Source organism: Phyllobates terribilis, unplaced genomic scaffold (assembly GCF_046119375.1).
Source record: "Phyllobates terribilis strain yellow unplaced genomic scaffold, ASM4611937v1 Scaffold_11__3_contigs__length_659146591, whole genome shotgun sequence".
Lineage (NCBI taxonomy): Eukaryota > Metazoa > Chordata > Amphibia > Anura > Dendrobatidae > Phyllobates > Phyllobates terribilis.
Window position 1 is genome coordinate 268,815,838 of NW_027362771.1, and position 26,498 is coordinate 268,842,335.

Genomic DNA, 26,498 nt, shown 5'->3' on the forward strand with positions numbered 1-26,498 from the left:
AAATGTGCGGTTCTGCAAGTTAGGCACTAATTAAGATATGCTAGATAATGCTTATAATGCACGAACATATGCGAAAGATATTAATTATTTCCTTGACAGGTAATTTTAATCATTGGCTTATTAAAAAAAAAAAAAAAAAAGAAGACTATACGCATTTAATTACTGATCTTTTATGAAAAACAAAAATACAGGTACTTAATGAGGTCCCATATTTAGTTCTGTGCTGTTTAGACTTTTTAGGGTTACAATTTCTAATTAACTAGTAGAATAAAGGTCACGCTTATATCCTGCTTAAAGTTCAGTAGAAACCACAACCGTTTTAATAGACCACTTCAACACCCGCAATTCATTACAATGTAATTTGTAAGCAATACTATTTATTGTGCTCTCATAATGAAAAATAATGAAGCAGAGAGACCAAATGATCCATGTTTACTCATTTCCATCCTTTTCTTCCCAGATATGTTAATATAATTGAAACACAGCCTATTAGTGACCATAGCACAACAATAAAGACAAATCCACTCACCATGGTCTTCTCCGCACATCATAAAGATCAATTTTATTTGGAGTTCTGCTCTTATCCACCCATGGAGAAGCTAAATAGGGAACAGTAATTTGTTTTACAATTATTTGAATTGTATTTATTATATTTACAAAGGTATACAAGGTGTTTTACAGGGAATATTAAAAAGTCATTTGTATATTTTGTGAATAGGGATTAATTGAATTTAGGTCAGTTTCATACACCTTTAAAACATGAATTGTTCTTGCAGCAGGAGACTCAGTCGAATTGCCAGATCTCTTAATCTGAGCTAAAGAGAACCTGTCAGCACGATTTTGTAATGTAAAGTATGGCTGTAATGGCTAGTGTTGAGCCACTCCCGTAGTGTTCGGGTTCGGTCCGGTTCGTCGAACACCTTAGAACACCGTCGAACACCGTCGAACACCGTTAAAACCAATGGCAGGCAAACAAAAACACATAGAAACACATAGAAAACACCTTCAAAGGTGTCCAAAAGCTGACAAACTGCTCAGAAGACACTCTCTTTAAAAAAGCCGACCGGCAATTCAGCAGCGGCATACACCGGTACCCGACAATTTAGACAAGAAGGAATAGAGCATCACACATAGATTAGATAGATAGAAACATGTCAGTCACATGTATAAGAAGTACAGTTATAGTGTTGATTACTGTACTTGTCATTTAGTGTTAAATTAAAGGATTTATTAAAAAAAAAATTGGCGTGGGGTTCCCCGTAATTTTAGTCTCTAGCGGAGGTTAAGCAGATGGCTGGGACAGATGTTTGAAGCCTGGGAAGGGGGTAATACCCACGGAGCTTCCCAGGCTACTAATATCAGCCCCCAGCAGAATACCTAGCCTTTACTAGCTATTAAAATGGGGGACCCCCCAAAAAATGACGTGGGTCCCCCCCTATTTTAATAGCTAGCAAAGGCTAGGCAGACAGCTGGGGGCTGATATTAATAGCCCAGGAAGGGTGCCATGAATATTGGCCCCCTCCCAGGCTAGAAACACCAGCCGTCAGCTGCCCCAGAAATGGCGCATCCATAGGATGCGCCAATTCTGGCACTTAACCTCGCTCTTCCCACTGCCCTGTAGCGGTGGCAGTGGGGTAATAGGGTTGGGGTTGATGTCAGCTTATAATGCCAGCTGACATCAAACCCAGGTTAGTAATGGAGATCTATCTAATCTATGTGTAATGCTCTATTCTCTCTGTTATAAATTGTTGGGTACCGATGCTGAATTGCCGGCTGGCTTTTTTAAAGAGACGGTGCATGAAAACACTAATATTTTTTTTAAATAAATCCTTTAACACTAAATGACAAGTACAGTAACCAACACTGACACTGTACTTCTTATATATGTGACTGACATGTTTCTATCTATCTAATCTATGTGTGATGCTCTATTCTTTCTGTTACAAATTGTTGGGTACCGATGCTGAATTGCCGGCCGGCTTTTTTAAAGAGACGGTGCATGAAAACACTAATATTTTTTTTAAATAAATCCTTTAACACTAAATGACAAGTACAGTAACCACCACTGTCACTGTACTTCTTATATATGTGACTGACATATTTCTATGTATCTAATCTATGTGTGATGCTCTATTCTTTCTGTTATAAATTGTCGGGTACCGCTGCTGAACTGCCGGCCGGCTTTTTTAAAAAGATGGTTGTAACATACCTGGCGGCGTCCTTGCATGGTGGTCCATCTCCCACTGTGCAAGAGCGCGCACTTGATCTCCAGTCCAGAATGTCTCTCTGGCTTCCCTCCATGCTGTCTGTTTGTGTCTGTTTCTGCTGCTTAACGGCGGCGCCCGATCACTTCCTGCTTTTTGTACCTGCTGTGGGTCACACCCCTTGTGCGTCCTCAGCCTATTGCTGTCTGTCACCTGGTATATAGCTCAGCTGCTCCCATCTATCCCTGCCTGAGCATAGTGTTTCATTCAGTGTGTGCTTGCACTCTGAAGGTGCCAGGTCCCGTTCTTTGTCTCCTGTCTTGCGGTATCAGTTCCCGTGTCTGAACTGAGTCCTGTCTATGTCTCCTGCCTTGCGGTATCAGTTCCCATGTCTGAGCTGAGTCCTGTCTTTGTCTCCTGCCTTGCGGTATCAGTTCCCGTGTCTGAACTGAGTCCTGTCTGTGTACTCTTGCCTGCTGCCTTTCCTGGAGGCTGTATTTCCAGGCCTGTCTGAACACGCTCCTTGCCTGTTCCTCCCGCCTTCTAGGGGCCGATTACCTAGATCCGTTCCTGTATCTTGTCTGTCCTCTCTGAACACGCTCCTTGCCTGTTCGTCCCGCCTCTCTGGGGGCCGATTACCCAGACCTGCTCCTGTATCTTGTCTGTCCTGTCTGAACACGATCCTTGCCTGTTCGTCCCGCCACTCTGGGGGCCGTATTCCCAGACCCGCTCCTGTGTCCCGCTGCAGTGTCGGTCTCGTCCGTACACTCAGTTCCAGTCTGTACTCTCTCCTATCTTTCATCTGTCTTTTCTCTATGTCCGTTCCTTTCCTTTTTCTGCAGAGTCTGAACTCGTACCTAATTCCTGCCTGTTGTCTCTGTACTCCCGTTTGTGAGTTTGTGGTCCACTCGCTACTTCACTGCAAGTACCCTGTGGGTGTCTGGCTCTGCCTTTCCCTTCCTGTCTGTTCCGTGTGAACATAGCCCTGTCCCCCCTACTCAGCCTTGCCTGCTCTGACTCCTTTGCTCACTGCTCCGGCGGTTCTAGCCTGCTCTGACTCCTTTTCTCACCGCTCCGGCGGTTCTAGCCTGCTCTGATTCCTTTGCTCACCGCTCTGGCGGTTCTAGTCTGCTCTGACTCCTTTGCTTACCGCTCCGGCGGTTCTAGCCTCCTCTGACTCCTTTGCTCGCTGCTCCGGCAGCCTTGCTTCGCTCTGACCCTTTTGCTCGCTGCTCCGGCAGTCTCGCTCCACTCTTGCTCACCGCTCCAGGCGGCCTCGTCCTGCTTTACTCTTGCTCACTGCTCCGGCAGTCTCGCTCAGCTCTGATCCTTTGTTCACCGCTCCTGGCGGCCTTGTCCTGCTCTACTCTTGCTCACCGCTCCAGGCGGTCTTGTCCTGCCCTGTTCTCGCTCACCTCTCTGGGCGGCCTCACTCTGCTGTGTTTGTCCGCCACATCTGTGGTTCTGTTCCTGAGTCCCAGTGTGTACTGGGTCCTATCCCGCCAGTGTCCCTACCTGCTAGTGCCTCCCTGTCTGCACTCTAGCTGTGCTTGCCTGTACCCCTCTGCCTGTATTGTTCCTGAGTCCCAGTGTGTACTGGGTCCTATCCCGCCTGTGTTCCTACCTGCTAGTGCCTCCCTGTCTGCCCTCTAGCTGTGCTTGCCTGTACCCCCCTGCCTGCATACCCACCTGCCTGCATACCAGTCATGCCTGCCTATACCCACCAGTCTGTGTGCCAGCCTACCAGTCTGTTCCTGTATTCCCCTGTGTGGGTCAACAGCTGTGTCCGGGGTCTGTGCTGGAGTAGCACCTGGTCCCTCTGCTCGGTTCCTCCTTGGTGCACTGGCGTCGTATGCCGTCGTGCGACCCTGGTCGGATCGGGTGAATACCTAGTTAAGCCCCTCCAGGCATTCACTCTCCGGCACGGTCCAGTGGAATCACTACAATCACACGCACACGCCACTCAGCCCGGGCGTGTGCATTACAGCATGCTCAGGCCATGGTTCCCGTTGAGCCCCACGGCCTTCGCTCTCTGAGAAGTTTTCCAGCGAATACATGCATTAAAATAAATAAATAAATTTTTTTTTTTCCTTAGCTGAGTTCCAGGCGAATTACGAACAGTCCAGATGGATCTATCAGCTCTCATTCCTGCGGATCCGCCACGTTACTATGGGGATCCAAGACAGTGTCGTGCATTTGTGGAGCAATGCATGCTACACTTTAAGGCCTACCCTCTCTATTTTCCTTCCGATTGGGCTAAAGTGGCCTTTATGATTGACTACCTAGCGGGTGATGTCTTGAAATGGGTCACCCCCCTATGGGAAGCATGGGATCCTGTCGTCCTTGACCTGCAGGCCTTCCTGGTGGCCTTTCGTATGGTCTTCGAGGACCCTAACCCTGAAGCCCCTGCTGAAGCTTCACTTCCCAATATCCCGGAGCAGCCCCGACGTGTAATGTGTGTGGGTAGCGCAATAGTCCTCCAGCCCAATGAGACTACTGCCCACCCAGAATCCTCACAGGGTGACTACGCTTTCTGGAATACTTCTCCCAACCTCAAGAGGCAGTCCAGACGTGCTAGACGTAGAGGCAAGCTGTCACGCCAGGGTCTGTCCTCCCTGAGACCTCCTGACCCCAACCTTGAAGTCCCTACTGAAGCTTCATCTCCCTGTATCCCGGAGAAGCCCCAACGGGTAATGTGCGTGGGTAGTGCACCAGTTCTCCTGCCCGAAGAGACTTCTGCCCATCCAGACTCCACACAGGAGAACTTCCTGCACCCGGCATCAGATGCTTCACCCACTTTAACCGGTGTGCATGTCCAAGGATGCTCCAAAGCTGTGGTTACCTCAGAGTCTGTGCACCTCTACTACCTGGTGGAGGACCCCCTGTTGCCTCCTGAATCCTCCGGGATACCACTCGATGACAAATGGAGAGAGACTTCTCTACACCCGGTACTCGATACTTTGTCCGCTTCGTCCTGTGAGCCTGACAATGGGTACCCCAAAGTGGTAGTTACCCCCGAGTCTCTACACCCCTCCAACCAGGCGGAGGACCTCCAGTTGTCTCCTGAACCCTTCGGGGTGCTACCTGGTAGCGAAAGGACAGAGACTCTCCTATACTCTGTACCTGATACCTCGCTCGCTTCGTCCAGTGAGTCCAACCTAGTGTACTCCGAAGCAGAGGTTACTCCCGAGTCTCTACACCCCTCCGACCAGGCGGAGGACCTCCAGTCTTCTCCAGAACCCTTCGGGGTGCTACCTGGTAGCGAAAGGACAGAGACTCTCCTATACTCTGTACCTGATACCTCGCTCGCTTCGTCCACTGAGTCCAACCTAGTGTACTCCGAAGCAGTGGTTACTCCCGAGTCTCTACACCCCTCCGACCAGGCGGAGGACCTCCAGTTGTCTCCAGAACACTTCTGGGTGCCACCTGGTGGTGAATGGACAGAGACTTTCCTATATCCTAGATCTGATACCTCGCTTGCTTCGTCCAGTGAGTCCGACCTAGTGTACTCTGAAGCAGAGGTTACCCGTGAGTCTCTACACCCCTCTGACCAGGCGGAGGACCGCCAGTTGTCTCCAGAACCCTTCGGGGTGCCACCTGGTGGTGAATGGACAGAGACTTTCCTATAACCGGTACCCGATACCTCGCCTGCTTCGTCCAGTGAGTCCGACCTAGTGTACTCTGAAGCAGATGTTTTCTCTGAGCCTCTGCACTCTTCTGACCCGGCGGAGGACCTCCAGTTGTTTCCTGAATCCTCCGGGGTACCACCAGATAACAAAGAGACAGTGACTTTTCCTCATTATGTACCTGATAACCCGTCTATTTCTTCCTGTGAGCTTGACAAGATGTACCTCGAAGCAGAGATTACCCCCAAGTCTCTGTCCCCCTCCAACCCGGTGAAGGACTTCCAGTTGTCTCATGTACCCTCTGGGGTGCCACCTGAAAATATGTGGAGAGAGACTTCCTTGTCTGCTGTTCCTGGTACTCCACCCGTTTCGTCTGTTGCTGAGGATGGCTGGATAGGAGGTAGCATCCTAGCTAACCAGATGAGATCAGTTTTTCCTGTGGACAGTGGAAGTGATCTCCTTGAAGTGAACGACTGGTCCTCGAATTCCCTGCGGAAGATTCTGGCAGGCCTGAAGAAGAGGGGGCATAAGGGGGGGGGTACTGTAACATACCTGGCGGCGTCCTTGCATGGTGGTCCATCTCCCACTGTGCAAGAGCGCGCACTTGATCTCCAGTCCAGAATGTCTCTCTGGCTTCCCTCCATGCTGTCTGTTTGTGTCTGTTTCTGCTGCTTAAGGGCGGCGCCCGATCACTTCCTGCTTTTTGTACCTGCTGTGGGTCACACCCCTTGTGCTTCCTCAGCCTATTGCTGTCTGTCACCTGGTATATAGCTCAGCTGCTCCCATCTATCCCTGCCTGAGCATAGTGTTTCATTCAGTGTGTGCTTGCACTCTGAAGGTGCCAGGTCCCGTTCTTTGTCTCCTGTCTTGCGGTATCAGTTCCCGTGTCTGAACTGAGTCCTGTCTATGTCTCCTGCCTTGCGGTATCAGTTCCCATGTCTGAGCTGAGTCCTGTCTTTGTCTCCTGCCTTGCGGTATCAGTTCCCGTATCTGAACTGAGTCCTGTCTGTGTACTCTTGCCTGCTGCCTTTCCTGGAGGCTGTATTTCCAGGCCTGTCTGAACACGCTCCTTGCCTGTTCCTCCCGCCTTCTAGGGGCCGATTACCTAGATCCGTTCCTGTATCTTGTCTGTCCTCTCTGAACACGCTCCTTGCCTGTTCGTCCCGCCTCTCTGGGGGCCGATTACCCAGACCTGCTCCTGTATCTTGTCTGTCCTGTCTGAACACGCTCCTTGCCTGTTCGTCCCGCCTCTCTGGGGGCCGTATTCCCAGACCCGCTCCTGTGTCCCGCTGCAGTGTCGGTCTCGTCCGTACACTCAGTTCCAGTCTGTACTCTCTCCTATCTTTCATCTGTCTTTTCTCTATGTCCGTTCCTTTCCTTTTTCTGCAGAGTCTGAACTCGTACCTAATTCCTGCCTGTTGTCTCTGTACTCCCGTTTGTGAGTTTGTGGTCCACTCGCTACTTCACTGCAAGTACCCTGTGGGTGTCTGGCTCTGCCTTTCCCTTCCTGTCTGTTCCGTGTGAACAGAGCCCTGTCCCCCCTACTCAGCCTTGCCTGCTCTGACTCCTTTGCTCACTGCTCCGGCGGTTCTAGCCTGCTCTGACTCCTTTGCTCACCGCTCCGGCGGTTCTAGCCTGCTCTGATTCCTTTGCTCACCGCTCTGGCGGTTCTAGTCTGCTCTGACTCCTTTGCTTACCGCTCCGGCGGTTCTAGCCTGCTCTGACTCCTTTGCTCGCTGCTCCGGCAGCCTTGCTCCGCTCTGACCCTTTTGCTCGCTGCTCCGGCAGTCTCGCTCCACTCTTGCTCACCGCTCCAGGCGGCCTCGTCCTGCTTTACTCTTGCTCACTGCTCCGGCAGTCTCGCTCAGCTCTGATCCTTTGTTCACCGCTCCTGGCGGCCTTGTCCTGCTCTACTCTTGCTCACCGCTCCAGGCGGTCTTGTCCTGCCCTGTTCTCGCTCACCTCTCTGGGCGGCCTCACTCTGCTGTGTTTGTCCGCCACATCTGTGGTTCTGTTCCTGAGTCTCAGTGTGTACTGGGTCCTATCCCGCCAGTGTCCCTACCTGCTAGTGCCTCCCTGTCTGCACTCTAGCTGTGCTTGCCTGTACCCCTCTGCCTGTATTGTTCCTGAGTCCCAGTGTGTACTGGGTCCTATCCCGCCTGTGTTCCTACCTGCTAGTGCCTCCCTGTCTGCCCTCTAGCTGTGCTTGCCTGTACCCCCCTGCCTGCATACCCACCTGCCTGCATACCAGTCGTGCCTGCCTATACCCACCAGTCTGTGTGCCAGCCTACCAGTCTGTTCCTGTATTCCCCTGTGTGGGTCAACAGCTGTGTCCGGGGTCTGTCCTGGATTAGCACCTGGTCCCTCTGCTCGGTTCCTCCTTGGTGCACTGGCGTCGTATGCCGTCGTGCGACCCTGGTCGGATCGGGTGAATACCTAGTTAAGCCCCTCCAGGCATTCACTCTCCGGCACGGTCCAGTGGAATCACTACAATCACACGCACACGCCACTCAGCCCGGGCGTGTGCATTACAATGGTGCATGAAAACACTATTATTTTTTTTAATAAAACACAGTCACTGTACTTCTTATATATGTGACTGACATGTTTCTATGTATCTAATCTATGTGTGATACTCTTTTCTTTCGGTTCGGTTCTAAATTGTCGGTACCGGTCTATGCCACTGCTGAATTGCCGGCTTTTCATGTTTCACTGTGAGCACTGTTCCCATCGATTTGGGCAACCACTGTAATGCCACAACCACCATGGCTGTGGCATTATAGTGAGTGGCAGACAATCCCTGCATGATTGGTGCTCTAAATAGCGCCAGACATGCAGGACACTCTTTTGGTGCACGAACAGTTATCGAACATAACCTCGAACAGCCGAATTTTTTGCAAATCGCTCGCGTTCGTCGAACGACTCGAACACCGCCCAAAACAGCTCGAATTTGAGATTGGCGAACAGTTCTAGTCGAACACCGCTCATCTCTAGTAATGGCTCTGTAATGCAGATTACACTGATACCTTTGGTGAAGAAATCAGTTTTGTTCTTCTTCTTTAATCACCATTGGAAATTTTACTGCTAATTAGATTTCGGTGCACAGGGGCTGAACTGTGCACAGGATCTTCTCCTCCCTTTCTGTGGCCCCTCCGCTGCCTCTGGTTGGTGCATGATAGTTCACTGCTGATATTTCAAAAAGAGGAGGCAGATCATTCACAGACACAGCAGGTGGAGGGGCAGGGGAATCACAGACAGGAACGAGAAGACCCTGTGCACAGTCCGGCCCCTGTGCACTGAAATCTAATTAGCCGAAAACTTCAAATGGTGATTAAAGAAGAACAACAGAGGATTTCTTCACCAAAAATATCAGTGTAATCTGTATTACAACCATATCTTTTCTTCACATTACAAAATCGGGTTGAAAAGTTCTCTTTAACTCCTTCAGATATGTCTATGAAGCAATTAACTTAGGTCAGGAGACTCAGCAGTTGTGCCAGGTCTTCCAATGAGAAAGTGGTCCGTATTTCTTAGATGTCTGAAACCGGCCTTACTGATACACATTATTTTTAAAATTTCAGACACACACTAACATTCTCAGGAGCTCCATTTCTGCATTCTTTCTGACATAGTTAACACTTTCTTCACAAGTCCTCTTTTCAAAGTCCAGGCATGGACTACAATTTCCACATGGACTGCAGATCTTCCTATCTGAATTTACAGCATTTATATTTGAGGTATAATTTCAAGTCAGGAGACCCATCGTGGGTTTGGAAATTCAAGTTCATGAAATGAGGACTTATGAGACTGGTTATAGAGCTTTTCCACAATGAAGGTGGGTGGCTATCAGGATAAGTTCATTAGTAAAGGGGTTGTCCAGTCCAAACTGATAAGTCAGCAGTCACTCTGTGAGTCGTATGTGTGAGTTATACATACTCCCGAGTAGAAGCTGTCTAGTGGGCATGACCTCGCTCCATACACTTGTATTGAGTGAAGCCGTGCCCCGTCTAGTGACGCACCCGTGCATTGGGCATGGCCGAGTAGAGGGGGCGGCCTCACTTCATGCAAGTGTATGGAAGCAAGGCTGCGCCCACAGGCCAGGAGTATGTATAACCCATACATACCCTATGGTTCGACTAAGAAACAGGCGAATCCCAGCAGCGTACAGTGCGTTCGCTGGGGGGATTCATAAGTCTGCAGTCACACAGAGTGACTGCAGACTTATCGATTTGGACTGGACAACCACTTTAAGCCAGCTCACTTCTTTATCAAGGCAGATGCAGAGACAAAGAAAGGGCACATTTTTTTTTTAACTGGGCCATATTATTAGGTTCAATTAATTATTATTTGCAAAAGGTCCAGATAACTTTTTTTGTTTGCAGACAAATTCTTTCAATTTTATTAACGCATAGATATGGGCTTAATCTGCAGGTTAATAGCATTACTAACCTGCCCACTGCCTGCACATAGTCGAACGCTGTGAAGAGAATACTAACTTTATTCCCCTGGCAGCATTCTGTTTCAGTCACGGGGGGGCGCCGGCACTGGTCAGACTGACACTGGCTCTGCATTGGGGCCAGCTATCAGTCAGGGCTGGGGGCATTATAGCTGCTGCTTTGTATTCTCAGAGCGGTGACTGAACTAGCGTCTGTGTCGCCCCCCATGACTGAAATAGAATGCAGCCTGTGAGAATAAAGTTAATTTTCTCCCAGCAGCGCTCAGCTACGTACAGGCGCCGGTCAGGTTAGTAACGCTATTAACCTGCAAATTAAGTCCATATGTACAGTAAATAGGATTTTTGCTGGTGACAGGTTACCTTTAAGACAACTAAATGGAAGTCTGGAAATAGCAGCTTGTTTGATATAAGCAGTATTTTACAATCAATATGTTATATGCAATAAAGCCTTAAAATATCAATATTTTATTGTATTATTGTAAATTACTTAAAAGCAATTTGTCAGCAGGTTTTTTCTATGTAATCTGAGAGCAGTATGATGTAGACCCTGATTCCCGGGAGGTGTCACTTACTAGGCTGTGTTTTACTGTTTCAATAAAATCAGTGTTTTATCAGCAGGAGATTATTCCTACAGAACAGAGGGTCTCATGCTTCCTGGTCCAACCACATCCCAACCACTGAGTAGCGGCTTTCTGTCAATAAACAGAGTACATAGAAAGCTACCAATCAGTGGTGTGGGCAGGGTGTTATACAGAGCTCAGCATTCTGTGCACTATTAGGCCACGGCCCCACTATCAGTATTTGGTCAGTATTCGGTCAGTATTTTTTCTCAGGAGTGGGAGCCAAAACCAGAAGTGGGTGATAAATGCAGAATTGGTGACTTGTTTCTATTATACCTTTTCTCTGATTGTTCCTCACCTGGTTTTGGCTCCCACTCCTGAGAAAAATACTGACCGAATACTGACCAAATACTGATAGTGGGGTCGTGGCCTTAGATCTGCTGCAGAAAAAAACTTTGATTCTATCACAGCTGTTGCACCCAGTAAACAAAATGATACATCGCTGGAATCCGGGTCTCTGTCTCTACAGTATACTGATGTTAGATTTCATAGCCTTTTGCCATATAGTCCTCCATATTCATGAGTTCAGTATAACCTCATCCACCCACCACCACTGATTGGCAGCTTTCTGCCAATGCAGACTGTACAAAGAAAGCTGCCAATCAGAGGTTTGCGAATGAATAAAAAACTGGATAGACAATAAGCGCAATGGGGTTTTATCTGACTGGAAAAAGGAGAGATAAAAAGCAATTTATGCTCACTTTTGTGGGGTGTGAGAGTCACAACCCCTATATTAGCTTAGAAAGTAGGCTGTTGCTGAACCACAATATGGAGAAACTTGTGAGGCTGGAAATAAGTGTGTACAAATCCACGCTGCAGATGGTCCAGAAAGGGGTAGGAGACCGGAATGGTCTCCATAATTGATTATGGTTTGTCCTGATGAAGAAGTATGTTCACTTCTAAATGCGTTGACTAATAAAACCACATGTCAACTATTCTGGTCTCCTACCCCTTTTTGGACCATCGGCAGTGCTCATTTGTACCAACTTATTTCCAGCCTCGCAAATCAGTGGTGTGGGCAGAGTTACACAGAGCTTAGCATTCAGAGAACTGGTAGCTCTGCAGCAGATAAAATAGTGATTTTATCAAAACAGTAGCACACAGCCCAGTAAGTGACACATCACTGGAATCAGGGTCTTTGCCCCTACATCATGCTACTCTCAGATGGAAAGCAAAAACCTGGTGACATATTGCCTTTAATACATGAATAATACAAATGATATGATATTACAGTGTTTTGGTGGTTGTTATTCACCATGTGTAGTTTGATTCATCTATATGTATTTTAAAAACATTACTATTATTCTACTCATGAGATTTATAATAGGTATCTATCATAACTAGTGTTGAGCATTCCGATACTGTAATATCGGGTATCGGCCGATATTCGCAGTATCGGAATTCCGATACTTAATTCCGATACTTTTACAATATCGAATACCGGAATCGGAAGTTCCCATAATGCCTGCGCTCTGCAGTGTCTGTGAAGGATGACAAGCTGGATGGCAGCGCGATCCAGCCTGTCATCAGAATGCCATCCCAGCGGGGGAGAATTCTCCTGATTGTTTAAAAGCCGGCGCGCGGTAAAAAGCCGCCGGCTTTTAAACAATCACACAGCCCCATACTGCTTCCCCACAGCCTCCCACCCCGATCCTCCGCTCCCCTCGCCACCTCCCATCCCGATCGTAAGTTAGGACCGGGCAGGGAGCGCAGCACCAAGGAGCGAAGGACCCGGGCGGGGAAGCCGGCAGTGAAAAGACTTCACCGCCGGCTTTCCCGTTCTGTGCTGCGCTTTCCCGCCGGTTATTTCAAATGAACAGCTGAGGTATCAGGTGATGCCGATCAGCTGTTCATTTGAAGTAGCCGCGGTGCCCTCAGAGGGTTCATGTGAGTTCATGCTTGACTGCATGAACTCACATGAACTTTCCCACGACCGCACAGGTCAGCCACACCTCACAGACCATCAGACCGGTCATGATTAGTGTGTGTGCGGGGTGTCTGTGCGGGGTGTCTGTGTGCGGGGTGTCTGTGTGCGGGGTGTCTGTGTGCGGGGTGTCTGTGTGCGGGGTGTCTGTGCGATGTTTGTGCGGGTGTCTGTGCGGGTGTCTGTGCGTGCAGGCAGACATAGGCCGATGTGACACTACTACTCCCATCGGTCTATGTCTGTCCCCCGTCCACTCGTGCCAGCAGGATCAGCTCGATGGGAGCAGTAGTTCCCATCAGTCTGATCCTGCTATTTAAATTGCCCTACTGTGCCCCAATAAATGTTAAATACATGTCATTGGTGGCCAGTGGTTACCTACAATAAATTAGTTCATACATTACCTGTCCCCGCCGATCGCCACCTAAAATAAAGTAAAAAATAAAAAACTACACCTATACTCACCTAGACACCTAATTCCCCGAAGCCATCGATCTCCTGTAATAAAATATAAAATAATAAACCACAACCTTATCCTTACCCCTCCGGAGTAGTCCACGAGTGTCCCACGAAGATCTCCAGTTCAGAGCAGCCACATAGAATGTGACCGCTCTGAACCGCTGCCGCCGCTAGAATGACGGGGCCGTAAAGCAGCCCCGTCATTGCATAAGCGGGCTCACCGGAGTTCAGGCAGCGCTGCTCCGGTTAGCTGCTTTACGGCCCTGCTGTATCGTGAGAAATTCCCACGGTACAGCACTGCCGTAAAGGAGGTCTCCGGAGCTGCGCTGCCTGAATGCACTCCGGTGACCTCAGTCAGTGGCTCCCGCTGCCGGGAGCGGACGTGTTCCCGGCAGTGTGAGCTTACAGCAGCCATGCACAGCTGTCACCATCTCCAGATGTGACAGCTGTGCATGGGAGATCAGCACAGGAACGTGGACAGGTAACTATTATTTTTAGTGAACTAAGAATTAAATAAAATGGTGTGTTTTATTTCAAATAAATTATTTTTTTCTGGGTGTAGTGTGTTTTTTCTTTTTAACACTTTGTAGGTTAGTAATGGGGGTGTCTTATAGACGCCCATCATTACTAACCTGGGCTTCATGGCAGCTGGCGCTGACATGAACCCCACCACTATTACCCCCTGCCACCGCACCAGGGCAGCGTGGAAGAGCGAGGCTAAGTGCCAGAATTGGCGCATCCTACGGATGCGCCATTTCTGGGGCGGCTGACGGCTGGTGTTTCTAGCCTGGGAGGGGGCCATTATTCATGGCACCCTTCCTGGGCTATTAATATCAGCCCCCAGCTGTCTGCCTAGCCTTTGCTAGCTATTAAAATAGGGGGTACCCCACGTCATTTTTTTGGGGGGGGTCCCCCATTTTAATAGCTAGTAAAGGCTAGGTATTCAGCTGGGGGCTGATATTAGTAGCCTGGGAAGCTCCGTGGGTTTTACCCCCTTCCCAGGCTTCAAACATCTGCCCCAGCCGTCTGCTTAACCTCCGCTAGAGACTAAAATTATGGGGGATCCCACGCCATTTTTTTTTTAAATAAATCCTTTATTTTAACACTAAATGACATTTGAGGAGTTAATAAAGATGCAGTCCCTAAATTATTATTTATTTTTTAATTAATTTTTCCCAAAACTTTTGACGTGGGCTTCGCCATATTTTTGTATGCCAGCCAGGTACAGCATCCAGCTTCTATGAACGCGCCATTTTCCGGGGCGGCTGCGGACTGCAATTTTCAGCGGGGGGGGGGGAGGGGGGCAGAAAGCTTGGGCCTCCCTGCGCTGCGGATTCCAGCCCCCAGCTGCCTAGTTGTACCTGGCTGGACACAAAAATAGGGAGAAGCTCCACGTTTTTTTTTTTTTTCATTATTTCATGAAATTCATGGAATAATTAAGAAAAAAAGGGCTTCCCTATATTGTTGTGTCCGGCTAGGTACAAATAGGCAGCTGGTGGTTGGGGGCAGCCCGTTCCTGCCTGCTGTACCTGGCTGGAAACAAATATAGTGCAAAGCCCCACGTCAATTTTTTTTAATTATTTCAGGAAATTCATGAAATAATTAAAAAAAAATTGACGTGGGGCTTCGCTCTATATTTGTGTCCAGCCAGGTACAGCAGGCAGGAACGGGCTGCCCCCAACCACCAGCTGCCTATTTGTACCTAGCCGGACACAACAATATAGGGAAGCCCTTTTTTTCTTAATTATTCCATGAATTTCATGAAATAATTAAAAAAAAAAAATGCGTGGGGCTTCGCCCTATTTTTGTGTCCAGCCAGGTACAACAAGGCAGCTGGGGGCTGGAATCCGCAGCGCAGGGAGGCCCAAGCTTTCTGGGCCCCACCCACTGCAAATTGCAGTCCGCAGCCGCCCCGGAAAATGGCGCGTTCATAGAAGCGCCATCTTCTGGCGCTGTACCCAACTCATCCAGGGCCCTGGTGCGGTGGCTCACTGGGTAATAAAGGGGTTAAGGCCAGCTTGGCATTATCAGCTGGCCCTAAGCCCGAAATTCATGGGGTCACGCCAATATTAGACATGACCGCCATGAATTTCTAGTAAAGTATTTAAAAAAAACACAAACACCCAGAAAAAAGTCCTTTAATTGAAATAAAGACACAATTCTTTATTGTTCTAAATTAAACCATACTTACCGTCACGCCCATTCCAGCTGAAGCCAACGATCTCCTGCAATAAAAGTAAAATAATAAAGCAACATCATCCTTACCTTTCCATGGCTCCCACGACAGCTTCAGCTCTGCTTCATCGAGATGACAGCCTGGATCGCAGCAGAAAGTTGCCATCCAGCCTGTCATCCCGCAGACACTGAGAAGCGGAGGCATGCTTGCGCTCCTCAGTGTCAGGCTGTGACGGCATCCCGATAAGCCGAGTCTCTCACGCTCACCGCATGCGCAGGAGAATTTTCCCACGCTGTCAGTGACGTGCATGAGGTGAGCTGAGTTCATTGGACATGACCTCGGCTCATCTGGATGCCGTCACAGCCAGACACTGAGGAGCGCAAGCATGCCTGCGCTTCTCAGTGTCTGCGGGATGATAGGCTGGATGGCAGCGTTCTGCTGCGGTCCAGCCTGTCATCTCGATGTAGCAGAGCTGAAGCTGTCGTGGGAACCATGGAAAGGTAAGGATGATGTTGGTTTATTATTTTTCTTTTATTTCAGGAGATCGTTGGCTTCAGCTGGAATGGGCGTGATGGTAGGTATGGTTTAATTTAGAACAATAAAGAATTGTGTGTTTATTTCAATTAAAGGACTTTTTTCTGGGTGTTTGTGTTTTTTTTAAATACTTTACTAGAAATTCATGGTGGTCATGTCTAATATTGGCGTGACCCCATGAATTTCGGGCTTAGGGCCAGCTGATAATGCCAAGCTGGCCTTAACCCCTTTATTACCCAGTGAGCCACCGCACCAGGGCCCTGGATGAGTTGGGTACAGCGCCATCGCTTCTATGAACGCGCCATTTTCCGGGGCGGCTGCGGACTGCAATCTGCAGCGGGGGTGGCCCAGAAAACTTGGGCCTCCCTGCGCTGCAGATTCCAGCCCCCAGCTGCCTAGTTGTACCTGGCTGGACACAAAAATAGGGCGAAGCTCCACGTATTTTTTTTTTAAATTCATGAAATTCATGGAATAATTAAGAAAAAAAGGGCTTCCCTATATTGTTGTGTCCGGCTAGGTACAAATAGGCAGCTGGTGGTTGGGGGCAGCCCGTTCCTGCCTGCTGTACCTGACTGGACACAAATATAGGGCTAAGCCCCACATCAATTTTTTTTAATTATTTCATGAATTTCCTGAAATGATTTTAAAAAAATTGACGTGGGGCTTCGCACTATATTTGTGTCCAGCCAGGTACAGCAGGCAGGAACGGGCTGCCCCCAACCACCAGCTGCCTATTTGTACCTGGTTGGACACAACAATATAGGGAAGCCCTTTTTTTCTTAATTATTTCATGAATTTCATGAAATAATTAAAAAAAAAAATGCGTGGGGCTTCGCCCTATTTTTGTGCCCAGCCAGGTACAACTAGGCAGCTGGGGGCTGGAATCCGCAGCGCAGGGAGACCCAAGCTTTCTGGGCCACCCCCGCTGCAAATTGCAGTCCGCAGCCGCCCCAGAAAATGGCGCGTTCATAGAAGCGCCATCTTCTGGCGCTGTACCCAACTCATCCAGGGCCCTGGTGCGGTGGCTCACTGGGTAATAAAGGGGTTAAGGCCAGCTTGGCATTATCAGCTGGCCCTAAGCCCCAAATTCATGGGGTCACGCCAATATTAGACATGACCACCATGAATTTCTAGTAAAGTATTTAAAAAAACACAACACCCAGAATAAAGTCCTTTAATTGAAATAAACACACAATTCTTTATTGTTCTAAATTAAACCATACATACCATCACGCCCATTCCAGCTGAAGCCAACGATCTCCTGCAATAAAAGTAAAATAATAAAGCAACCTCATCCTTACCTTTCCATGGTTCCCACGACAGCTCCAGCTCTGCTACATCGAGATGACAGGCTGGACCGCAGCAGAACGCTGCCATTCAGCCTGTCATCCCGCAGACACTGAGAAGCGCAGGCATGCTTCCACTCCTCAGTGTCTGGCTGTGACGGCATAAAGATGAGCCGAGGTCATGTCCAATGAACTCAGCTCACCTCATGCACGTCACTGACAGCGTGGGAAAATTCTCCTGCACTCAGCACTTCAGCGTGAGAATTTTCCCACGCTGTCAGTGAAGTGCATGAGGTGCGCCGAGTTCATTGGACATGAGCTCACCTCATGTACGTCACTGACAGCGTGGGAAAATTCTCCTGCACTCAGCACTTCAGCGTGAGAATTTTCCCACGCTGTCAGTGACGTGCATGAGGTGAGCTGAGTTCATTGGACATGAGCTTACCTCATGCACGTCACTGACAGCGTGGGAAAATTCTCCTGCACTCAGCGCTTCAGCGTGAGAATTTTCCCACGCTGTCAGTGACGTGCATGAGGTGAGCTGAGTTCATTGGACATGAACTCGGCTCATCTGGATGACGTCACAGAGAGACACTGAGGAGCGCAAGCATGCCTGCGCTTCTCAGTGTCTGCGGGATGACAGGCTGGATGGCAGCGTTCTGCTGCGGTCCAGCCTGTCATCTCGATGTAGCAGAGCTGAAGCTGTCGTGGGAACCATGGAAAGGTAAGGATGAGGTTGCTTTATTATTTTTCTTTTATTGCAGGAGATCGTTGGCTTCAGCTGGAATGGGCGTGACGGTAAGTATGGTTTAATTTAGAACAATAAAGGATTGTGTCTTTATTTCAATTAAAGGACTTTTTTCTGGGTGTTTGTGTTTTCTTTTAACTTTGACTATGGGGTTAGTAATGGGGGTGTCTTATAGACGCCTCTCCATTACTAACCTGGGCTTGATGTCAGCTGGCATTATAAGCTGACATCAACCCCAGCCCTATTACCCCACTGCCACCGCTACAGGGCAGTGGGAAGAGCGAGGCTAAGTGCCAGAATTGGCGCATCCTATGGATGCGCCATTTCTGGGGCGGCTGACGGCTGGTGTTTCTAGCCTGGGAGGGGGCCAATATTCATGGCACCCTTCCTGGGCTATTAAAATCAGCCCCCAGCTGTCTGCCTAGCCTTTGCTAGCTATTAAATTAGGGGGGACCCCACGTTATTTTTTTGGGGGGGTCCCCCATTTTAATAGCTAATAAAAGCTAGGTATTCAGCTGGGGGCTGATATTAGTAGCCTGGGAAGCTCCGTGGATATTACCCCCTTCCCAGGCTTCAAACATCTGCCCCAGCTGTCTGCTTAACCTCCGCTAGAGCCTAAAATTAAGGGGAACCCCACGCCAATTTTTTTTTTAAATAAATCCTTTATTTTAACAGTAAATGACAAGTACAGTAATCAACACTGTCACTGTACTTCATATATATGTGACTGACATGTTTCTATCTATCTAATCTATGTGTGATTCTCTATTCTTTCTATTCTAAATTGTCGGGTACAGATGCTGAATTGCCGGCCGGCTTTTTTAAAGAGACGGTGCATGAAAACACTATAATTTTTTAAATAAATCCTTTACACTAAATGACAAGTACAGTAAGCAACACTGTCACTGTACTTCATATATATGTGACTGACATGTTTCTATCTATCTAATCTATGTGTGAAGCTCTATTCTGTCTGTTATAAATTGTCGGGTACCGCTGCTGAATTGCCGGCCGGCTTTTTTAAAGAGACGGTGCACGAAAACACTAATATTTTTTAAAATAAATCCTTTACACTAAATGACAAGTACAGTAAGCAACACTGTCACTGTACTTCTTATATATGTGACTGACATGTTTCTATCTACCTAATCTATGTGTGAAGCTCTATTCTTTCTGTTGTAAATTGTCGGGTACCGGTGAATGCCGCTGATGAATTGCCGGCTTTTCATGTCATTCTACATTATTCTTAGTTGTTTTACTTCATGTAGAATTAACCTACAAGGAAAGAAAGGGTTTATTTTCATTCCGATATTTGTGTCCCATTGACTTGCATTGGTTTCCGGTATCGGAATCGGCGATATCCGATACTTTTTGGGTATCGGCCCGATCCAATCCGATACGATATTTCCTGATATCGGAAGGTATCGCTCAACACTAATCATAACCAAAACAGCAAGAAACATTAAAATGATGAATTAAACTAATTGTGTCTACAGTATGTTCATTTTGAATAACATTTTCTCAGTATCTATCTATCTATCTATCTATATATATAATATACAGTATGCAAAAAATGACAACATAAATACATTCACTTCATTGCATTTTATGTACTCATCCTAAGTTCTCACCTATATTATAACTCATAGCTGCAATTTTACAGAATATCATTGGCAATGGCCAGTTAGCTTGCTGTCAGACACACCCCTGATAGTGTCCCTCTAATAAATAGCTGTAGGTAGGGGGCCAATCCTCCTGACCTCATCTCCTTCTATATTAAAGAAGTTGTCTACTACTTGGACAACTCCTTGTCATACGCCACGCTGGGCCCCGATAAAATAAAAAAAGCTTATATTCACCTCCCGTACAGGCGCCGTTCCAGCAGTGTCAGCGCTAGCGGTCCCGGGGCTCACATGCGTTTTTGTGACATGTGAACCAAGCGCCCAATCAGCGCTGGCATCACTGTCTCCACCTTTGGTCATATTGAACAAGAAGAGGAAGTCATGGATCAGCTGCACCCTGGACTTCGTCTTCATGTTCAATTCGACAGGAGGTGGGGACAGTGCTGCTGGTGCTGATTGGGCGCTTGGCTCACATGTCACAAAAACAGCACGGGAGCCCCGGGACCGCGAGCGCCGACACCGCGGGAATGGCTCTGGCACGGGAGGGGAGTATAGGCATTTTTATTTTATTGGGGCCAAACATTTAGATCAAGAAGAGGTTGTCCTAGTAGTGGACAGCACCTTTAAGATATTCCTTCAATAAATTCAAAGAATCCAGCACAAAACAATTAACAACCCTCTACTAACACTCTCTTTCTCCATTAAACCTGTGTTTGCTCTTTAGACTAGCAGATGTTAAAGGAGTTTTCCACTTTTAGAAAATTGGGCCCAAACTGATCAGATAATAGTAGAAAAGCAAATTATAGAGATAGTACTCCCTCCTCCTTGGTTCAGCGCCAGCTCCTCGTCGCTGCTCCAGTGACTGTGCTTTGTGTTTTGATGATATCATGAGTACAGTACGCATCACCGCTGCAGCCAATCACTAAACTCAGTGGTGACTTGTTGATGGCACGTGTCACCAAAAGCTCAGTCATTGGCTGCAGTGATAATGTACACTGAAGTCCTGATGTCACAGCTGCAGTCAATACACACACCAACCAGAATGATAAAATGGACTCTCTAGTATCAGGGATTTTGTTTTGAATTCTCTACACTGTGATTACTTTGAAACCATGTTGTAATAATGGTGAATATATTTTCCTACAAGCTGAAAACCCCTGTAAAAAAACAGTTTACACCTTTAGTACAACAAATACAATGGGGATTCCGAGGCATGGGTTCAAAGTAATGAGACAACCAAAAGCAAAATGCCTGATATTAGACAGTCACATTTATTATTCTGTCTCAAATATATTAGAGTTGCATGTACATTATTTTGATATTAAATCATGGCCAAGACCATTCAAAGAATACAAAAGCTACCAGATCGGTGTACATTTGTAATACTGCTGTAGATCACATGCATAAGTTAGGGGAATGAAAAATATGAGTAATTTCTCTTCAGGCACTTTAGAAAGACAAATTAGTATTTCAGTACTTATTACTAATGGAGACAAAGAACGTGCTGCGTGCAATATTGATTAATAGTGATTATAAGTATTACAACTACAATTAAGAATGATCTTTAGTAATCTTAATAGTTGAAATGACCGCTCTGCACCTATTTCACCTTTAAGCCAAACATGCTTTCTGACTTGCTAATTGTAATCCCTCTGGACATTTGTTCATAATGGGGTGAACCATTACGCCAGTTAGCAGAACATGGATTGCGTAAATTGGATGTAATGTAATATTGGATTCGTTTATAGCAATGTATCCTAATCAGGAGATGTCTAGTGACGGGTTTGCAAAGTACAGAGGCTTTTAGAAAGCAGCATAGATTCAAAGCACTTCTTAGTGTACCTTTGCAAATGTTCTAAACTGTATGCACACTGCTGAGAAAAAAATATTGTATTTCTATACAGTCTGTGGTAGAGTGGCTTGCTTGGCTGTACACGGATGTAGACATGGAACACCGTTTCTTTAAGGTTTGGATTGGTTTATTAAAAAAAATGTCATAAACCAATCTAGAGTACATTAAGTAAACAGCCCATTCGGTATAACGGCAAAGCAAAATAAAAGATACAGCACAGTCCGTATATCGGCCAGGGTCCGGCCACTCAGAGTTAACAATAGCACACGGTCCAGGTTAGCACAAAAACACAAGTTCCTCTCTCTGGAGCTAGCTTCTCCATACACTGAACAACACATGAGTCAAATGGCTGACTATTTATAGCCCAGACCAGATATGGTGAATGGCCTACCACCTGCACTATAGCCATTCACAAAAACCAAGCCCTTTTAAATATGGCTGAACAACCCTCTCTGCACCTACCATGTAGGAGAAAACTTTCAGGTTTCACATCACTGAAACTAATAGCCTCAGTGAAACATATCTCCCCTCCAGCACTAAGCCAGTGAATTTGTCACAAGTCATATGTAGTAAAATGAATTTGAATATGTATATTTAGTATAAGTTTATTTAACACTCTAACATACTCAATTCCAGTCTTCATGTACACGTAACCCCAAGAGGCAAAATTTAAAGATATCACCGAAAAAGAATACCTTGACAATTCATGATCTGCTGATAATCAGCTTATTATCCATACAGTATCAAAGGAGCCATGAAAATGTGACTTGTGGGGAACACTTGAAAAAACATTGAGGAACACCAATTCAAACAGCCCATGGCTCTCATGTAGTATGAACAAACCTTCTGCTTCTGTGGGAATCCATAACCCAGCAAAATATAAAATGTCCCATCTGCTTGACTTTAGATTAAGGGATTTTGGAAGGGAAAGACTTATATTCACTGATTATATTTATTCTATATTATCACTGTTCTTATTATCTATGTAATTCCCACTAGTAAAATGTCCTCTATTATTGACAATGTCATCTTGTTGCATGTATGCAATTTTTGAACAGCCATTTAGGGTTGCATACGGCCATGTAGATGTGTGCATGTTGAGTCTTTGGAACCCAAGATACTGGACTTAAATGAGCAACTTGCAAAACTGATATCTATTGTTAATTTGGAAAGAAGTGTGTTGGTCATTGAGCAGGTGCTCGCTGTCGTAGATGTGGGGAAGGTTGATAGCATGGTGGTGCAGAACAATGAGGCAGCTAGTAGGGTGACAAATGGTGGGGGAGAAGGAAGAGTGTTAGGGTATGTGCCCACGGTCAGGAGCCGCTGAGGGTTTGATGCTGCGTGTCTATGAAGCGTCAAGCCTGCAGCGGCCAGCCGTTTCTAGAAATCCCATGTCCACTGTGCGTCTCTGGGCACCTGCGGATCACCTGTGGACACTGACATGCGATGTGTCTTTCAGACCCGCAGAATGTAAATTTCTCTTGCAGGTCTGCATGTGGACTTTCTCCATAGACTAACATCTATGAGGAAAGTAAGCATGTGAAAAAAAAATGGCGCCGCTCATTTGCATAATGAGGGCGAAAGCCATGAGGCTGTTCCGCAGCATTGGGGACGCAGGCGGCTGCTAACAGTCGGCACATACCCTTATGGAAAATAATCCTGATCTGGCACACCTTAACAAGTTTGCAAAATTGGCATATTAGGGGGACGACTGTACAAGGGTAGCACTGTTCCAAAAACATGTCCACTGAAAGCCAACGGAATGTCAGCTTTAGTAGCAGTGGACTAGGAGCACAGAGCAGGCCAGACATGTGCTGGCAGTGGGAGGGCAGCAGACAGGGCAATCTGTCACAAAGCCCGGGATCATCGAATGATGCTGTGTTTTTGGTGCTAGAGTTCGACACATCGTAGATCGGGTTGACAGATTACTGGGAGATGATGTTATGGTGAAAATTGGCACCAATGACAAAGTTAAAGGAGGATGGAAGGTCTTTAAAATTTATTGAAAATAGTTAGGCTGTAAGCTTAATGCGAGGATGTCAAAAGCAGAATTCTCTGTAATATTACCTACCTGTACAACATGCCATGCCAGAGAGGCAGTGGGAGATTAGGGAGGTACATAAGTGGATCAGGAATTCATGGCAAAGGCCAATTTACTAAACTTGGGTTTATGGTTGGACAGCAAACTGACCTTTAGTGACCCATGCCAGGCAGCTACTTCCAAGGAAGTCAAAATTATGGGATATATTAAAAGAGGCATACATTTTCATGACAAGGACATAGTTTTTCCTGTATATAAGTCACTATTTAGGACGCACTCAGGAACCTGTGTACAATTTTGATCTCCAGTGTATAAGAAGGACATAGCTGAAATGGGTGCAGAGAGCAACGATCAAGGTTAATAAATGAATGGATGGACTGTAATACCAAGACAGGTTATCAAATTTGAGGTTATTTAGTTTAGAAAAACAAAGGCTTAGGGTCAATCTTATTACAATGTACAAATATATGAAGGGACAGTACAGAGATCTTTCTAATGAACCTTTTACACCTAGGCCTACTATGGTGACAAGGAGGCATCCTCAATATCTAGAGGAAAGACATTTAATCATCACAGACGCGCATTCTTTACTTTCAGAGCAGTGAGACTATGGAACTCTCTGCTACATGATACACTAAAAAAGTTCAAGGAGAGTTTGCATATTTTTCTTGAAAAATATAATACTAGATCCTGTGAATAAACATTAGATCTAAGGAACTAGTTGGATTGCCACATGTGGAGATATGAAAGAATTTTTTTCCCTATTGCGCGGGCAGTTAGCATCTGCCTTATGGGATTTTTGCCTTCCTTTGGATCAACATGTTGGGATATAGGTTGAACTCAATGAATTTGTGTCTTGTTTCAACCTTAGAAGCATGAAACTATACTGCAACAGCACAATGTCTATTATCTGGGCATAAGAAAACTAAGACAAAATGTATTCACTTCTATATCATGATGTCGTTGGCATGTTCTGTAAGATGTGTCACTGCGTAGTGAATGAAAGAGGAAGTCAAATGCATTCATCACCTATTCTCAATGTATTATCTGTCTCCATTTTCATATTAGAAGGTGTTACCTCTCATTGTAATACTGCCTATCACGATGACAAGATGACTTCTAAGAAGTGATCTGTATAAAACAGGAAGTGTCAGTTTACTATGAAGCTTAGTCGTCAGTATAAGAACTGAAATATTTACAGTGTAGACAAGGAAGAAAAACTATTGTGCTCATGGTTCTTTTTTGTCAGACGAGGGCCAAAGAGTGTCCTGGTCTCCATTTGGACAACATAGTCAATGTTGCACATCATGTAGTCTAGTAAAATTATGTGTGTTAGAAGTAGTGTTGAGCCACCCCCGTAGTGTTCGAGTTCGGTTCGGTTCGTCGAACACCCGTGTGTTCGCCGAACTGTTCGTCGAACTGTTCGTCGAACACCTTCGAACACCGTTAAAACCAATGGCAGGCAAACAAAAACACATAGAAACACATAGAAAACACCTTCAAAGGTGTCCAAAAGCTGACAAACTGCTCAGAAGACACAACTAACACATGGAAAAGTGACAAGTACATATAGTCATGCGAAAAGAAAAGAGGTGGAGGAGTAAAAGGAGGGGGAGACACAGATATAGGCATGTCATGCCCTTCTAAAATCCAAAAAGTGAGAAGCCGAGACGGCCAGTCCGCTCCTGCCCGTGCCACCTCCGTGTCGCCGGGTTTGTGCCAGAGCCGCGGTGAACCCTGACGGCCAGCCCCCCTCTCCCAATACTGGTGCCTGTCCGCTGGTGAGTCGAGAGAGCCCCCCTGTGGTGGAGGCAGCTCTAAGCTTTTTAATTTAAATTGTCCCTCTAATTTGAATGAATACACTTTAAATCCATTTACAAGGATCTATTGGAGGGCAAGTCTCATGCCAGCAGCCGCGTAATTCCAGCTCCAGTAGCGTCCACTAAAGCTGCTGCAGTTAAAAAGCTTTTATAAGGATCGAGCTCGGCTGTCCACCGCAAGGCATCCTAGTGCCAGTCCCAGCCCCTATGCCTTGGGGTGCCTCCTGATGCTCTTCACTAAGTATCCCGTGGTCCCGAAGCATTTCCTTTGAAAAAATTAAGTGTCCAAACTACAGGTGGTGTAGCTTGCTTAACAGCCGGGATAATCCGCTGACTAGCAGACACTGCTACTAGGCACAAAGTATTTCCTGGGCTAGATGCAGTTAAAAATTTGTAAGTAGATACTCTCGTTGGATGCTGAGAAAGCATTCCATAGAGTCTCCTGGCACGCCATATATGATTCTCTTAAAAAGCTTGGGGTAGGGGTCTAGGGGACCCTTTTATAGCCAAAATCACGGCCCTGTATCACAATACGTCACCTAGGCTGAAGATAAATGGAACTGTAGCACCGAGGGCTCGGTTGCTACAGACGTATTGCACCTCACCCAGAGGTGTGATATCTCACTCTCAGATAAGGATGGAGTGTGGATCAGGACCCGACACCTGCATGCATTACACCACATTGCCGTGGGGCAGGGCGACCAATATGCCCCTGAGATGGGCACGACAGTCCCTGTCCCTGGCTGGAGTGGGGGGAGTGAACACTGAGGAAGGGGAACCCTGCAGTGCAGGAGCAGGGAGGAAGCAGTTCCTGGGTGCATTGAGAAGGGAGTATAAAAGGTGGGCACCATCTTAGTTCAGTGCAGAGAAGTCTGAGCAGAAGTGGCAGGGAGCAGGGGCTCTGCATGAGCTCTGCTCCGGAGGCGGGCCTAGTAACAGAGGCCCAGGCCTGCAAGAGGGAGAAGGAAGGAAGAGGAGCGGAGAAGGCTCCAGGAACGAGGAATGAAGGGATCCCAGGGGTGCGGACGGGCGAGTCGCCACCGCACGCCCGAATCCACCTGCGTGGAGGGGTCAGGCCAAAGGGGGAGACCGGTCCCCGAACTAGTGGAGGCAGGAAACGACCCTCAGCTAGA

At 47.0% G+C, this 26,498-nt stretch overlaps 1 protein-coding gene across 7 annotated transcripts in view; it reads right to left on the reverse strand.

The window, feature by feature from the left end:
• The window catches only part of CACNA2D1 (calcium voltage-gated channel auxiliary subunit alpha2delta 1), a 1,188,449-nt gene that overhangs the window by 349,630 nt on the left and 812,321 nt on the right, over positions 1-26,498 (reverse strand). For all 7 annotated transcript variants that reach the window (XM_073652315.1, XM_073652320.1, XM_073652318.1 and 4 more), the window contains exon 8: positions 530-599. In XM_073652315.1, coding sequence (XP_073508416.1) covers positions 530-599 — 70 coding nt within the window. The remainder of the gene's footprint in view (positions 1-529; positions 600-26,498) is intronic.